The 16,571-nt window shown below is 40.1% G+C and overlaps 1 protein-coding gene across 7 annotated transcripts in view; it reads left to right on the top strand.

Annotated features, from left to right (window-relative positions):
* fnip1 (folliculin interacting protein 1) overlaps window positions 1-16,571 on the top strand; it is a 42,648-nt gene that overhangs the window by 20,688 nt on the left and 5,389 nt on the right. For 5 of the 7 annotated variants that reach the window (XM_077224763.1, XM_077224765.1, XM_077224764.1 and 2 more), the window contains 11 exons: window positions 1,441-1,524; window positions 1,838-1,909; window positions 3,438-3,573; window positions 4,373-4,574; window positions 4,656-4,741; window positions 9,526-9,672; window positions 10,491-10,660; window positions 12,052-12,433; window positions 13,507-14,328; window positions 15,320-15,485; window positions 16,139-16,333. In XM_077224763.1, coding sequence (XP_077080878.1) covers window positions 1,441-1,524; window positions 1,838-1,909; window positions 3,438-3,573; window positions 4,373-4,574; window positions 4,656-4,741; window positions 9,526-9,672; window positions 10,491-10,660; window positions 12,052-12,433; window positions 13,507-14,328; window positions 15,320-15,485; window positions 16,139-16,333 — 2,462 coding nt within the window. The remainder of the gene's footprint in view (window positions 1-1,440; window positions 1,525-1,837; window positions 1,910-3,437; window positions 3,574-4,372; window positions 4,575-4,655; window positions 4,742-9,525; window positions 9,673-10,490; window positions 10,661-12,051; window positions 12,434-13,506; window positions 14,329-15,319; window positions 15,486-16,138; window positions 16,334-16,571) is intronic. The other 2 variants (XM_077224766.1, XM_077224767.1) reach the window with 1 other exon arrangement.

Below are 16,571 nucleotides of genomic sequence, written 5' to 3'. Positions count from 1 at the left end.
AAGTCACTGCGAAAAGCCTCATTTGACAGCTGATTGACACCGATACGGTGCTGTGAACGCTCGAGTTACCATTACCGCTAGTTCATCATAGCTTTATCAGCAACATGAACTTCTGAAATGATCAATTTCAAAAATACCGCTTGCATCCCCTCAGTAGCTTGTGTCGCTGTCATTCATTATCCAGTCGATGCAAAAGAATATGTGATTAATTGTCATGAAAATAAAGTACAATACAACAGATCCTAATGGACCTAAAAATAGCCTTGATTTGAAACGTAATAAATTGCATTTAGATTGAACCCTGACCTGAACATGTTTTTGTGAGTTTGCCCGACCATCATATACACTGCCGTTCAAAAGTTTTGGATCGGTTTAAAAGAAGTCTCTTCTGCTCACCAAGGCTGCATTTATTTGATTAAAAATACACAAAAAACAGTAATATTGTTAAATATTATTCCAATGGAAAACAGCTGTTTATTGTCAATGTTAAAAACATTTGTGTAATTTTTTTCAGGATTCTTTGATGATTGGAACGTTCAAAAGAACAGCATTTATTTCAAATATAAAGCTTTTGTAACATTATGAATGTCTTTACTGACACTTTTGATCAATTTAATGCATTATTACTGAATAAAAGTATTAATTTCTTTAGTTTCTTTCCACACAAAGAAACGGTAGTGTATAATGTTACAAAGGCTTTCGATTTCAGATAAATGCTGTTCTTTTGAACTTTCTATTCATCATAGAATCCTGAAAAAAAAAAATTACACAACTGTTTTCAACATTGATAATAATCAATGTTTCTTAAGCATCAAATCATCATATTAGAATGATTTCTGAAGGGTCATGTGATACTGTATTCATTACTCCAGTCTTCACTTTACTATATATTAACATTGAAAACAGTTATTTTAAATTGTCATAATATTTAACAATATTACTTTTTGTTGTTGTTGTATTTTTAATCAAATAAATGCAGCCTTGTGAACAGAAGAGACTTCTTTTAAAAACATTAAAATTCTTCCCGATCCCAAACTTTTGAACGGCAGTGTGTGTTTAGAGCAGTGTTTGTGTGCAACGCCCACAGAATGAACGGCACTGTTCATCAAATAAACCGAGTCGTGTTTGTTCTGTGGGGTTAATCTGTGTGTGTGCGTCAGCTTCAGATTCACTCGTGCTCAACTTCAGAGTGATTCAAGATTTTATGCTTTTCTTCAGCTCACCAACACTGCATTTATTTGATTAAAAAAACTGAATATATTCACACACAAAAACAGACGTTTTAAATTGTAGTAATATTTGATCACATAAATGCAGCCTTGGTGAGCAGAAGAGACTCTTTCCGAAGCGCCACACAACGTTTGTGTCGAGGTGTGTGTGCGTCCTGTACTTGACTAACAGTCTGATGTGTGTGTTCTCCTGGCCGTGTGCTGGTCACAGGTTTCTCTCAGCTCTGCAGCCCGCGCCGGGCGCTCTCAGAGCAAGGCCCTCTCCGCCTCATCAAGAGCGCCTCTTTCTTTTCAGGTTGGCGTGTGTGTGTGTACGAGTGTGTGTGTGCATGTGCATGTGCATCTAGTGCTTTGCTTGTGACAACATCACGTGTAACTGGTAGATCTGAGCGGGTGTTAACTCTAGCTTGACGAGGCCGTCCCCCATAAGCCACCGGTGTCCCTCTCCTGCCTGCGCTGTGTGTGTGTGTGTGTGTGTGTGTGTGTGTGTGTGTGTGTGTGTGTAGATCACAGTGGTGATGAGATGCCTGGATGTATGCATGGTGGAGGGTACGGATGATCAAGCTCTTTAAGAGTCTCTTGCGTGACTGTTTGTCTCTTCCTCTCAGGTCACAGTAACCCGATGGACATGCCGGGCCGAGGACCGTACGATGAGCGGGACAGTGGCATCGCTCGCTCAGGTGAGATGCAGAACACACACTTCAGCTTGGACACACAGATTTTGAAGCTGCAGAACACACACACTTCAGCTTGGACACACAGATGTTGAAGCTGCAGAACACACACACTTCAGCTTGGACACACTGATGTTGAAGCTGCAGAACACACACGCTTCAGCATCGAGACACAGATGTTGAAGCTGCAGAACACACACACTTCAGTTTCGAGACACAGATGTTGAAGCTCCAGAACACACACACTTCAGCTTGGACACACAGATGTTGAAGCTGCAGAACACACACTTCAGCTTGGACACACAGATGTTGAAGCTCCAGAACACACACACTTCAGCTTGGACACACAGATGTTGAAGCTGCAGAACACACACACTTCAGCTTGGACACACAGATGTTGAAGCTGCAGAACACACACACTTCAGCTTGGACACACAGATGTTGTGACACACAAGAAGATATTTTAATTGTTTATTAATAAACTATTGTTTTCTGAGTCGGTGTTGGCTGCAAAAATGAAGTTGACGTTGCTGACTCATCTGCAGTTTAGTGAATGCGTGTGCCTATAGAGTAAAATTCACCTTTCATTCGGATTATGTAATCAAAATGTATTTGTTTTCGATTTGAATTGGTTTGTTTAAAAGTAGACATTTCAAGCTACTATAGGCATATTTCTCATGTCTGTGAGGCAGGTATCCTATATGCCGAGTTTTGGTTAATTTGTAACGCGCTCCAGTTCTTCCTGAAGACGGAGCAACTTCTGAACTCTTGAAGCTCCGCCCCCTGTGCCGGGAGCAACAGCTCATTTGCGTTTAAAGGGACACACAAAAGTGGTGCGTTTTTGCTCACCCTCAAAAAGTGACAATTTTAACATGTTATATAAAAATATCTGTGGGGTATTTTGAGATAAAACTTCACATACATACTCTATTATTATTTTACATCTTGTTGTGTCCTGAATGAGAGTCGGTGGTGTCGGGTTGTCCTGAAGCTCAGCCTGGGGTCACGGCTCACGAATATCTGAGACCTGGATAAGCTGTTGCAATGGAAAGAGCATAGCTGGGATCTCTTGCTCGGCTAATGCAGCGTCACACACACTCACGCTTATATTTAGCCCTTCCCAAAACTGCCCGCCAGCACTAGTAAACGAAGAGGCTAATTCTGGCGCATGTGCTTCATCTCCAGCCTGAAGAACTGCTGTTAAAGGAACAACAAATCTGTTTTTACTTCAATATGTTCTTGAGATTGGAATTGATACTTCAGTCCAAAGAGTCAATCCCAATCCCAGTGTGTGTTTGTGTGTGAGAGAGAGATAGTGAGTGATGGTGACATGTGTTTGTGTTTGTGTGTGTCTGTGTGTGTGTGAGAAAGCGATAGTGAGTGATAGTGACGTGTGTGTGTGTGAGAGAGATAGTGAGTGATAGTGACGTGTGTGTGTGTGTGTGAGAGAGAGATAGTGAGTGACTGCGTGTGCAAGTGCGTTTGTGCGAGTGCGTGTGCGTTGACTGACTCTCTGCTTCTCTGTCCTCCACAGCATCTCTCAGTAGTCTGTTGATCACCCCGTTCCCGTCCCCGGGCTCGTCTCTCGCCAGTAGCTGTGCCAGTAGCTACCAGAGGCGCTGGTTACGCAGCCAGACCACCAGCCTGGAGAACGGCGTCTTCCCTCGATGGTGCGACTCACACACACACACACACACACTTGTGTATCACACACCGCATTACAGTGAGTCCTGGGAAAGAGGAACACAAGTCTTACATCACCATAAGGATAAATATTAGTTATTTTTTCCTTAAATAAGGTTATGATACCAAAATATTAGAGACCATGAAATTTAAGTAAACAGTCAGTAATAAAATGAAATAAACAGTGTTTTAAGTTTTTATCAGAAATTAGAAATACTACAGAAATGGAATGTAAAAAAAACGCTGCATAGTCTTCCCTGTATGCATTAAATCTACATTAATTATAATTAATATACATTCATTCTTTTTAAAGCTACAAAAGTTATTCAGTGATTTTCTGTCTTTTGTTTTTTATTAACATTGACGCACATCTAGAGTTTATTCCGGGGAACGAACACATTACAATATTCCTCATTATAATAATTCATACGCAGAATAAAGGGGCGGGGCCTGGTTGAGTTAGTTAGTAGTGTGTTAAACTGGTGGTTATGGTAAGGGGCGGGACATTTCCCAAACACACTCAAAGAGCTCGACCAATCACAACACACTGCTCCAGCCGACCAATCAGAGCACAATGTGCTTTTCAGAAGGAGGGGCTTCATAGAGACAGGAAGTAAACAGAGCGTTACTGACAGACTGGGAAGAGAGGATCCGGAACAAGGAAAACCTGCTCTTGTAGAGCCTGAATAAATCAGACCAATCAGAATCAAGGACCGGAACTATCCGTTTTATAAAACAACTTTGAGAAACAACATCATTTCCCTGTGTAACTGGTTTGCATTGCAGGTCTGTGGAGGAGAGCTTCAACATGTCTGATGAGAACAGCGGGCCGAGTCTGGGCGTCGCCAGGAAGAAGAAGATCGCCATCGGTGTCATCTTTCTGCTCTCGCCCAATGAGGAAGAAAACGCCAAGTTCCAGGACTTCTTCTTCTCTCACTTTCCGCTCTTCGAGAGCCACATGAACCAACTCAAAAGTGCCACCGAGCAGGTTAGACTCCATTCATGACCCTTTTTTGACCCTGTGCCATCTGTTGAGTCTCTCTTACGTCGCGCGGCTCTGTGTCCGCAGGCTATGATACTGAGCCGCAGGTCAGCGGATGCCAGCCAGAGAGCGTTGGCTTACAGTCGAATGGTGGACGGCCTCAATGAGTTTAGGTGAGTAGGTGTGTGATGACAAGTCTGTGAACCCTGATCACCAGGTGTTTTGGTTATTTGCATCCAACAAAAGTCCAGCCAAAGGTTTAATGGACACTTTGACCCACTTATCCACTCATGTGACGCGAGATCAGCGCTGATCTGGGAGCGCTTTCACTGAATCATTGCAAGTGAAGGTGTTTAATCTTCCACTTCTGGTCCTGTATGAGCGACACCAGCTGTGCTGAGATGAGCACGATGACCTTTGACACGATTCACACGATAGCTCTGGCATCACATGCATGACGGCAAGAAACATTATACATTTCAAAGACGTAAAAACAAAATTCAACCTGTCAATCATATTTGGTGTCATTTGAAAATCTCTATCAGTTGACTTTAGATTTAAGTATGTCATCAGGGCTCGACATTAATGCTTGTCCGAGACAAGTAGGTTTTTTGAAGGGGGTGAAAATGATTTTTACTTGCTTGACCGGGCAAGTATCCTGATTAAAACGTCAATAACAAAAAATCACAAGGGAATAGCCAAAACACGAGAATGATTCTGCATTTATTTAGTGTAAGTGGTGATTGATAGTGAATAATAATATAATATATAATGTACTGATTGCAACAAGGTTGTGCTGTTGAGGCTCGCACAGAAATCACAACAAATAAGCGTAGCTCACACAAAGTTAACATACTTTAACAGTTAACATACTACGGTAAACATTCAAAATGTGGAGTTTTTATATTTATAACATATGATCCAGTTAAGCAACATCACACGACCAACGTTGCTGTATACCATCACGATTGAAAATGTGACGCTGATTTCATATGACAGTTCAATAAACAAGTAATTAACATTAAGTCACTTACATTTTATACGCGATATTGACTGCTTTTGTTCTGTTTCAGCAGCGAAAATGTTCCAAACAAAGATCACAGCAGAACCGTAGCGCATCTCACACCAACGCTCAACCGTGTTTCATTACTGAATGATTCAGCGTTTTGAACGAATCGATTGAGTCAAAGATTCAACGGCTCATTCATATACAACTGCCTCATTACTGAATGAATCAGCCGTTTGAACGAATCGTTTGACTCAATGACTCTCATTAAGACGGTCACCTGCCGCCACCTGATGGTTGTTTAGTTTCATGTTTAAAAATCATTCTTTCTGATGTTTCTTATTTGTATATTCAAAAAAATTGTAATCTCAAAACATTTAATGCAGTTGTAATTTTTCTGTGTAAATTATTTAATTTACACTATATTGGTAACCGCCCTATAGTGTTTTATTATTCTAATTTAATTTATTGATCAAATTTAAGATTTTAAAATGATGTTTAAAACATATATATCTATACCTATATTTAAAACAATTGGGGAAAATGCCCTTTATAAAGGTTAAAATATCATAAATATCCAGATTTAGGTCAAAGCTGCTTGGATACTGATGAGAATATTGCTTCAGAATAAATTAAAAACCTATTTTTTTCTGGACAAGCATCTTTTTTACTCTGACAAGTGCATTACTTGTCTGAAGGACAAGCTCATGATGAGGCTTAATGGCGAGCCTTGCTTTGTTGTCATGCTCTCTGTGATAATGTGTAGTTCAACTGTGTGTAGGTTGATTCTCCTGAGAGCAGCTCCGTCAGAACATTGATTCGTTTGTTCGACTAACCGCATCTGTTTGGTTGACCAATGGCAGACGAGAGGAGCGTTTAAAGTGCTTTTTCAAAATATTATCTTTCATCTAGTGTGTCATATAGTTGTTAAGAAGCGATTCTGAACTGCCTGAAACGAGTAGTCGTCAGTAATTCCAGTCTTACTTCTGCTCGAACCTTTAGTAGGTTTCTGACCAATCACAACAATCTGGGTTATCTGGCCAATCAGAGCAGAGCAGCTCTCAGAAAGGCGGGGTTTAGAGACTGAATCCTTTATCAAACAGTTTCAGACACTTGAGGAAAGAGGTGCTGCTGCAATGAATATTGTGAGAAAATTTGTGTTTTGACCTTAAATGCATGTAAACCTATTGTTGCAGACTCCAAAATAAAATTAATAGCTTTTAAAACAGCATTAAAGGGGCACTTTAATACAGCAGAAATTACACTCTTTTGTTTTAACAATCAATTAATTGATTAACAGTTGCGCTTAATTAAATAAGTTGCTAAATTCAGACATTTAAATTTGAACATGATAATACTTGTGCATGTCCTGTTTTATCTACATTTTAAATTCTGTGTAGCATGATCATTAATATATTAATGTACAATAATAAAAATAATGCTTTTAAAAAGGAGTATGGAACATATCCTAAAGTCTCTTGTGGAGGCAGCAGAGCGAGGAGTCTGTGTAAAATAAGCTCTGTCCGTGTCAGTGCTTCAGCTGATCCACTAATGCACCATCTCATACTTCCAAGTCATATGCCTGTTGGTGTGTGGCCAGAGCAACCTGACCCCAGTGCCACAGAAACCTTATCTCCCTCACATACTGTCAGGACTGACCAGAATAGTCAATAATGTGCAAGGGAACAGACAAACAAATATTTCAGATTTCCCACCTCCAGCGGGCTAACTATACACCCGGAGCTCTGGCGATCTGACGGAAGATCATAGTGCGTCAGTATCTGGAGTTTTTATTGCTGAAAGGTCATTGGTCAACAATCAGCTTTTTGCTTAGGTCACATTTTAAACAAATTTATGTCTAAAGGAAATACAAGTCTCCCTGTAGTCAATCATTGTATCCCTTAAAACTTGTCTATGATCGCCAACATTACATATTTAAACTTTTTTTTTTAAATGTCTTCATGCCTTAAAATATCTTGAATGTAACTCTTGCCTCAATTAGTATATGCAGTTCTATGAATATGCAAATGGGCCCCGCCTCCACTCACTCACTCAGAGATCCACTCGTTGAAGTTTGTGACGTCAGAAACACCAGAAATTTTTATTATCATTATCTAGGATACCAGTGACATTCAATGTATTTTGTACAATTTTAATCAAATAGTGTTAATATGTAGTAGGGGTTGCACACGTGTGTTATATTGTGAATTCATCTCATATCTTAATGCTTAAATTATCACCCAGCCCTTATTTGAAGTGACGAACGTTTAGCGCGTGTCGTTTTCTGTCAGTGCGGTTTATGAAAGCAGACCTCAGCGCTTCATAACTATTACCTAATCCAGTGCTAAAGCAGTTTCTGTCTGTTAGCTGCTTCTGCATGAGGCTTTTTATAGGTCACTGCACACTAACTTCAGTACTGGGAAGTGTAGTGCGGCTTGGGGAAGGGTGTACTTTGTCCCTTTTCCAAGTGTCAGGTTGTTAGCAGTATACGCTTGGGTGTTTGTGCAAACATCTGCAACTTTCCCAGTGTCTTATCAGCACCAGTAATGGTAAACAACACGTGGGATATCAGCTCAGTACACTTTTGCATTACAGATTAGAATTAAAGTTCCTGTAGAATCCTGAGATCTTCTTTGTGTATAATGAATTGGAGGAAGCAGTCCTGATCTCTTGATCCTGATCGCCTACCATTTCAAGTGGCAGCACGGCATTTCTTTTATAAAACTGTGTAGGATCCTTGCTAAAAGTGTACGTGCACCTGAAAGCCAAAAATCTCAAATGGCAAAAAAATATTCAGCCTTATAAACCCCGTGTGTACGCCAGAACCTGCGCAAAATCCCCTTTATAAACCCAGTCAGAGGAAGATTGTGCACATGCGTCTCCTCCTCGAAATAACCATATAAGAGCTTACAACGCCTCGTTTTACTACGCATATCCTCGTCTCCATATATCATTTGCATATGCATATTCATCCAAGTGATACCATGTTTAACAGTACAAGACATTAGAAAAATATGAGATATGGATGTGCATCACATTACATTGCTAAAAATCATTTAGTAGCCTATCCTTGCATTGTTTTTGAATAAATCAATCATATAGTATAAAATACATTTCAGAGAAAGTTTTTCTCAATCTTTTCCACTGGCCAAATAGTATGTGTAATTGCTTTATATATTTGGAAATAGATTGACCTTATTGTGCATTATTGATAATTATTTGCATGAAAATATTTTCTTAGATCATGAGTTCTGCTATAATCAAACATTAAAACACAGCATCCCACAGGAAAAGTGTTCAAAAGCATCTCATCCACTACAAATATTTCTATTTATTAGAATATAAAAAAACTTCTCAGTAATGTTTTAATGTAAATTAAGTGCTTAATCATTAAAAAGAATGGCATATTTAATCTGAATGTGTATATCAGATTTAAAACAGTTTAAATCCTTCTTTTATTTTTTTAACTGTTTATGATTAGGACTCATAATAAAGATTTAAAGTGGTTTTCCTTCATCTGCTTTTACTCCCTCAGATCCAAAATGTCACCAGAATGTTTATACGCATGATCATAGTTTGCATGCAGGCGCACATTCTCCCGTCAAGTCTGTTTTTAATAAATCACAACTTATGCGTGGGAAGTGGTGTATGGCTCATTCAGAGCAGTTTTGTGCGACGCAACGGTTATAAATGAGACCCCTGGACTGCGGCCCATATTCCCCGTCTGCAGGACATTTCCAGACGTTAAATATGCTGCAATGGTCTTTCCCAGCCGGGACAGCCCTGTGCAACTGAAACGCTCTTTGTTTCAACTGTTGACAAAAGCTCTTCTGTGTCTGTGTCTGTGTGTGTGTGTGTGTGTGTGTGTGTGTGTGTGTGTGTGTGTGTGTGTGTGTGTGTGTGTGTGTGTGTGTGTGTGTGTGTGTGTGTGTGTGTGTGGACGGCCTGTAGGACGACCATCTGCAACCTGTACACGATGCCCCGCGTGTCCGAGCCCGTCTGGCTCACCATGATGTCGGGTCCACCTGAAAAGAACCAGCTGTGTGGCCACTTCATGAGGGAGCTGGCGCTGCTAATGGAGCAAGCCTCCAAGAACCAGTTGAGTAACTTTATGCGTACTTCTCAAGGCATTGATGGCTGGGATAAGTAGGGTTGGGTATCGTTTGAATTTTAAATATTACGATTCTGCTTATCGATTCCGATTCTGATCAATTCCTAATTTCGATTTCAATAAGGTAATGAAAAAAACTTGGATAGCATTCACAATTATTCTTATTTTAAAACATTTAATTGTAGCTGAATATCATGAACAAAAATCAACAGATAAAGAACACTTACACAAGGAACGTTTGCCTGTGGTTTAAAAACACCATAGACAAACAACTAGCCTAACTAATATAGATTTCAAGCATTATTAAAGACAAGTAAACACTCAGTAATAAAAAAAAAAACAAATTAAAAATTAGCCATCGCAACAACTCGATACAACTGAACAAAGATACAAGATTTTCAGGTATTCAGGTTCAGAAACCATAATCAAATGTAAAATAACACTGCAGTTTTTAAATAAAATACATTATAAATATAGTTACAAAGTTATTCAGTCAAGAACAGCGAGTGAATTTTCTGTCTTTTGTTGTTTGATTAGTGTTATTATACAGATGGCAGGAATATTAGGCTGCTGTCACTTTAAGAGCAGCACGGATCCAATATACTGATACACAGGAACACAGAAAACAGAGTGAATTGAATTGTTTAAAGTTATATTCAAATGCTCACAAAGGAATCGATAAGAGGAATCTAAATTTAAATTTTATAACAAGTATCCAAATCGATTTTTGATTCCCAACCCTAGTGAAGTGTGAATGATGGATGTTTTCGTAACCATTGTTGCATGCTTTCTCTCTTGCCTTCAGATTCCTCCCAGCGCTTCTCACTGCAGTTCTCACAAACCATCTGGCCTGGGTCCCCACGGTCATGCCCAACGGTCAGCCGCCCCTGAAGATCTTCCTGGAGAAGCACTCCTCGCCCAGTGTGGACATGCTGGCCAAAACGCATCCCTACAACCCACTCTGGGCACAACTTGGTAAATGAAGCTTACAAGAGTGCAAACAGATTTTTGCATTTTGCCATCTAGTAGAGTGTAGATGCACATGCCCACAGCAAAATATAGCAAAACATCTCGCATTAATTGGATCTCAAACAGTTTAATTAAAAGAAGTTATTACTCCACCACATGTGTGACGTCATTAACCAACATGGTTGAACAACCAATTTGCGACAATACGGTTTCGGGAAACAGTCGTGACCAGTTAGTTGATTTCTTTAATGATGCATCGTACTATAGTAGTGAAGCCGCGAGTTACAGCGCTGTACGGGAAACGCACCCCTGCAGAGTTTAGCTTTAACCCCATTGTTGAAGTCCAGTCCTGCTCCTGGAGGGACACTTTCTTGCCTGGAATTTTCTGGTGATCCTGAAGACCTTGATTTATCTGGGTCAAGTGTGTTTAATTGATATTGGCGCTAAAGGATGCGTTTCAGTCTGCTCTGTAAATTGTAAAATCCGTTTAGTGCACTGGAATGTTCGCCTCCTTAAAAAGCCCACAATGTGCTAGTAAAACTAGGGAGCATTGATTCTTACTACACTCATAAAAATAAAGGTTCTTTATTGGCTATGATGTTTCCACAAAGAACCTTAAAAAGTCCCCCCTTAAAATTCACCTTTGATCACCAAAATTACGCATTTAAACGTTTTTTTTCCATGAAAAAAAAATGTCTTCATGGCTTAAAATATCTTGAATGTAACTCGACACCCTTGCCTCATTTAGTATATGTGGTTCTATAAATATGCAAATGAGCCCCACCTCCACTCACTCACAGCAACTTAGTGATCCACTCGTTTATTGGTTGATTTGTTACAGGGTAGTTTGTGACGTCAGAAACACCAGCGATTTCAAACTGTGTTTTTGAGACTGTCTTTGGTTCACTGCAGTTTTAAGGAGAAAATACTCAGCAATGCTGTCGACTTGTGAATTTCATGATCTAGTTAATATTTATAATAAAATTCTGAACAGACAACTAAACAAAATAAAATATAGGCTAATTTACTATAGGTTCTGACAAAATGTTTATTGTTGCAGTCTATTTAAAACATTTTTCATTATTTTGAATGAATGATTCAATGACTTACTCATGAAGATGTAAAAAAGAATCTGCGTTTTTGAACAAATCTCGTAAATGAATGATTCAATAAACTTTTGAAGTTTCTATAGTGCAATGATGGCATGTCCATACATTTTATGACATCCATATGATGTTAGTAAAATCAAACCTTTAAGGAGTCAAATTTCACAGCATAAAAGGATTGAAGTCTAATTTCGTTAACAACGTGTCTTTTTCCACATTGCATCACATTTCATATTTGGTTCCTGACATGTGTGAATAGTTTTGGTTAATAATGTTGTGTGTTTTCTGCAGGTGACCTGCACGGTGCGATCGGCTCCCCGGTGCGCCTGTCCCGTACGGTGGTGGTGGGCCGGCGCCAGGAGCTGGTCCAGCGTCTACTGTACGTGCTGACGTACTTCATCCGCTGCTCAGAGCTGCTGGAGATGCACCTGCTGGAGAGTGCCGAGGACGAGGCCATCGTCATGCCCGGCTCGCTCATCACCACCTCGCTGCGCCCCGGAGAGGTGGAGGACTCAGAGTACGTGCTGGTCACCATGCACAAGCCCAGCCAGGACTACCTGACCCACGGTGCCGAGGCTGAGGACGGGTTACAGAGCAGGTCCTACATGGAGACCGAGGTTTCAGACGAGCACAACCATCCCATTGCACCGGACGGAGACTCTCCCGTCTGCAGGTGAGAGGAATCCTTTTGATTCTAAACTGAACTCAAATGGCACTGAGAATTGGGTAAGAGACGAACATAAATGACTCCAAGCTGCGGTGTGTTAGTTTTAGCAGCATCTAGTGGTGAGGTTGCGAATTGCACCCAACAGAAGTTACGGTGACTGACAGGAAGTGATGTCGTCGTCTGAGACAGCAGAGAGTAGCCAGTTAAGCAATGAGGTTTCTTTACAAAGATAAATTAATAAATTAGGTTTACTTGATTATTCAGTAAAAAGATATGTTATTGCGAATATTATTGTCACTTGTTCATCATTGTGTCAGTGTTTTATTCGCTGATTTTAGCAGCTTCTTTGCACGAAGATCAACATAGTGACGAAACACGTTTGTCCGCTCAGGGCTCCTGTAGAAACATGTCGATGTAAGGAGACCCGTGGTGTGTATAGAGAGAAATGGAACATTCTTAGGTTATAAAAACAACGGTTCAATAAGTAAGGTATTTATAACCCGAGGTTACCCTGTGAGTCAGTCCTAGAGCTCCTGTCCGATTTTGGGGAAAAATCGGGTCCATCGGAGATGTCCAATAGATTTCTTAGGCGCGCCAAAAGAACACCACAGACACAGTGTAATCACCATGGGACAATCTCAGAGTAAAACTGGGAGCTGTGAAAAACATGATACACACCAGCCGTGTTTTGCCAGATGAGACGTTTATCTATGTATCATCATTTTACTCTTTTAATTCCTTTTAAAATGGTTTTAATTTTCCTTGCTTTTATTTTGTGATTGTTTTAATTCCTTTTTGTTTGATAACTTTATTCAATTTCTGTCTGTGTCCTACCTATTAGACAGGAAGTGTACAGGTAAATATGACATTTATTATGGGTTAATGTGAGGATTGTTTTAAGTTCACTTAATTTAAGTTATATTTTTTGAAGCCTAATAAATTTTAAAAAATCGATAGCTTTCAACTACACTGTAATGTTGAATGGCTACAATTATGTTTCAAATTGGTGGAATTTTTTGTGATTAATCGAATAAATTTTTGTAATTGATTGACGGCATTAAAATAAACTTGCCTTGCAGGGAGGCGGAAAGTCCGCGACTCGAGACTCGCCTGGAAACCGTGGTAAAGATCGGATCCACCTCGCCGTGCGAGAGAAGAACCGCGCTCGAGGTTTCAGCGGATGTGCCTGAGGTTAAAACTGGCGAGCCAACCAGGGTCCTTCATTCCCCAAACACCCTGCTCGAGAAGAAGCCACCCGACAAGAACTCAACCCTCCCAACCTTTCATCACAACGAGAACGAACCCTCTTCCAAAGTCACATTCCTCATCGGAGACTCCATGTCTCCTGAATCTGACATGGAGAGTCGGCAACTAAAGGTGGAGAAGGAGATCAAGAAACACAAGAAGCTTCTCAAAGACAACCAGCAGAGGCTTTGTAACGCTGAGGCGAAGCTTAAACTGGACCAAATCAAGACCAACGATGGCTTGAATGCACCATCCCTCACTAGAAAGATGTCTCAGTGGGGGCCAAGAGTGCAAGGGGACTGCACGGATATGTTCGACGAGTATTTCAATGAGGACAACCCTGTGGAGACCAGGACTATTGATGATGTCTATCCGAAACCTGCACAAACAGGGAATAAAACCTGCTGTTCTGCTGAGCAGGACAAAGGTATTGAGATCTCGCTGAGCGTGCCTTCTCAAGCAACAGTGGTGGACCAGAAGAAAGTTCTTCCGCTGAACGACTGGGAGATCCCGCGCAACGAGAGCTCGGACAGCGCGCTGGGCGACAGCGAGAGCGAGGACGCCGGACAGGAGCTTCATCGACACGAGTCCGACGGGCTGTTCTACAGCGATGAGCAGAACGACTGGCAAGATGAGCTTGAGGTGCCGTTACCCGGGTAAGACTCTGGTTAGGAAAGAAGAGGAGGTTACAATTTACAATAAGGTTTGATTAGATAACTATATTAGTTGACATGAATTAAGAATGAACAATACTACTTCAGCATTTATTCATCTTCGCTAATATTAATTTCTACATTCACGAATATATTAGTAAAATCAAAAGTTGTTTTTGTTAACATTGTTAAATATATTAACATGTTAATTCAGTGCATTAACTAAACAATAAACAGCTGCATTTATCAACTAACATTAACAAAGATTAAATACTGTAACAAATGTATTGATCATTGTTAATGTTAGTTAATGCATTAACTAATATTAACTAATGAACCATTTGTAAAGTGTCACCGAAAATGATTTTCTTAAAGGATTAGTTCACTTCAGAATTAAAATATCCTGATAATTTACTCTCCCCACGTCATCCAAGATGTTCATGTCTTTCTTTCTTCAGTCGCAAAGAAATTAAGGTTTTTGAGGAAAACACTTCAGGATTTTTCTCCATATAGTGACTTCAATGGAGTCCAACGGGCGAACATTTTAGAACAAAATAAACATTTATATACTTTTAACCACAAATGTTGGTCTTGCACTAGCTGTGATGCGTCACACATTACTTAATCACGTTGAAAGGTCACGCGTGTTCCGGTTTATAAATGTAGAGTGATAAAACAAAACAAAATTTTATTTTGTGTATAAAATGGCGGATGGTTTGTCTAGATCAGACTCTTATTCCTCGGCTGGGATCGTGTCGAGACTTTGAAGCTGCACTGAAACTCACATTTAGACCTTCAACCCTTTGGACTCCATTGAAGTCACTATATGGAAAATCCTGGAGTGTTTTCCTCATAAACCTTCATTTCTTTTCCATTGAAGAAAGAAAGACTTGAACATCTTGGATGACATGCGGAAGGTGAGTAAATGAAGAACTATATGTTGCGGCTATGTAAAACAAAATGTCAATAATGAATGAGATTATTTGTTTTCTAGGGAGAAGCTGGTGGAGAACTTCTCTAAACCGAGCATTGCAAACTTCGGGAGGTCACTGTTTGGTGGATACTGTCCCACATATGTTCCAGACTTTGTTCTGCACGGAGCGCCCAATGATGAGAAGCTGAGGCAGAACCTCATGTCGGATCTGGCCCATGCAGTTCAGGTAAAGACAGCCTCCAGTGGATCACATGACTAGCACTTGGTGGTACTTGCTAAGTGTCAAATCACTGTTGCTTGCGTGCAATAAGAGCTGCTTCAACACATTTTTTCATCCGATTGGTCTTAATTGACGTTAATGAGGGATAGCGCCATATTTAAAGTCCCCCTGTTGCCAATAATTTTATCCTTTAAAACTCGTCTTTGATCACCAAAATGACATATTTATGCGTTTTTTTTCCTTTAAAAAAATGTCTTCATGCCTTAAAATATCTTGAATGTAACTCGACACCCTTGCTTCATTTAATATATACGTGGTTCTATGAATATGCAAATGAGCCCCACCTCCACTCACTCATCTCAGAGATCCACTCGTTAACGATCACACGTTAATCTGATTGGTTACAAGGTAGTTTGTGACGTCAGAAACACCAGCGATTTCAAACCATGTTTTTGAGACTGTCTTTGGTTCACTGCAGTTTTAAGGAGAAAATACTCAGAAATACTGTCGACTTATGAATTTACACATGATTTGTCTTAAAGCATATTAAAAACACCACATAGACATATAAACAATATTAAAAGCTGGATTTTCACCACAGGAGGACTTTAATTGCACAGAAATGTGACTGTAATGTGATAAGTGTGTTTGTTCTGCAGCACCCAGTGCTGGACGAGCCGCTCGCGGAGGCCGTGTGCATCATCGCAGACACTGATAAGTGGAGCGTTCAGGTGGCCAGCAGCCAGAGACGACCCTCCGACAAACTTGGTCAAGAAGTTCTGGTGTCCAGCCTCGTGTCCGGCCTGCTCCAGTCCACATACCAGCTCTACAGACTCAACCTGTCGCCCAACTTTGTGAGTTAAACTCCCTCTCGCTGGAACACCTTTCACAAGGAACCAGTGTAATCAGTAATGTGACAATCATGTTTGTTTATGTGGTTCATGATGCTTTAGTGCATTATGTGATATTATATTTATATTTAACAACTTCATCTACTTCTTTTATAATATTGTGAATATTAAACATGCATAGGTTCTTGACCAAGTGATTTTTGATTCCCAACCCTAGTTAAACATAACTTTATTTGCAAAA

Source organism: Siphateles boraxobius, unplaced genomic scaffold (assembly GCF_051911475.1).
Source record: "Siphateles boraxobius isolate OS27281-9 unplaced genomic scaffold, OSU_SipBor_1 92, whole genome shotgun sequence".
Lineage (NCBI taxonomy): Eukaryota > Metazoa > Chordata > Actinopteri > Cypriniformes > Leuciscidae > Siphateles > Siphateles boraxobius.
This window is presented reverse-complemented; position numbering and strand designations above follow the sequence as displayed.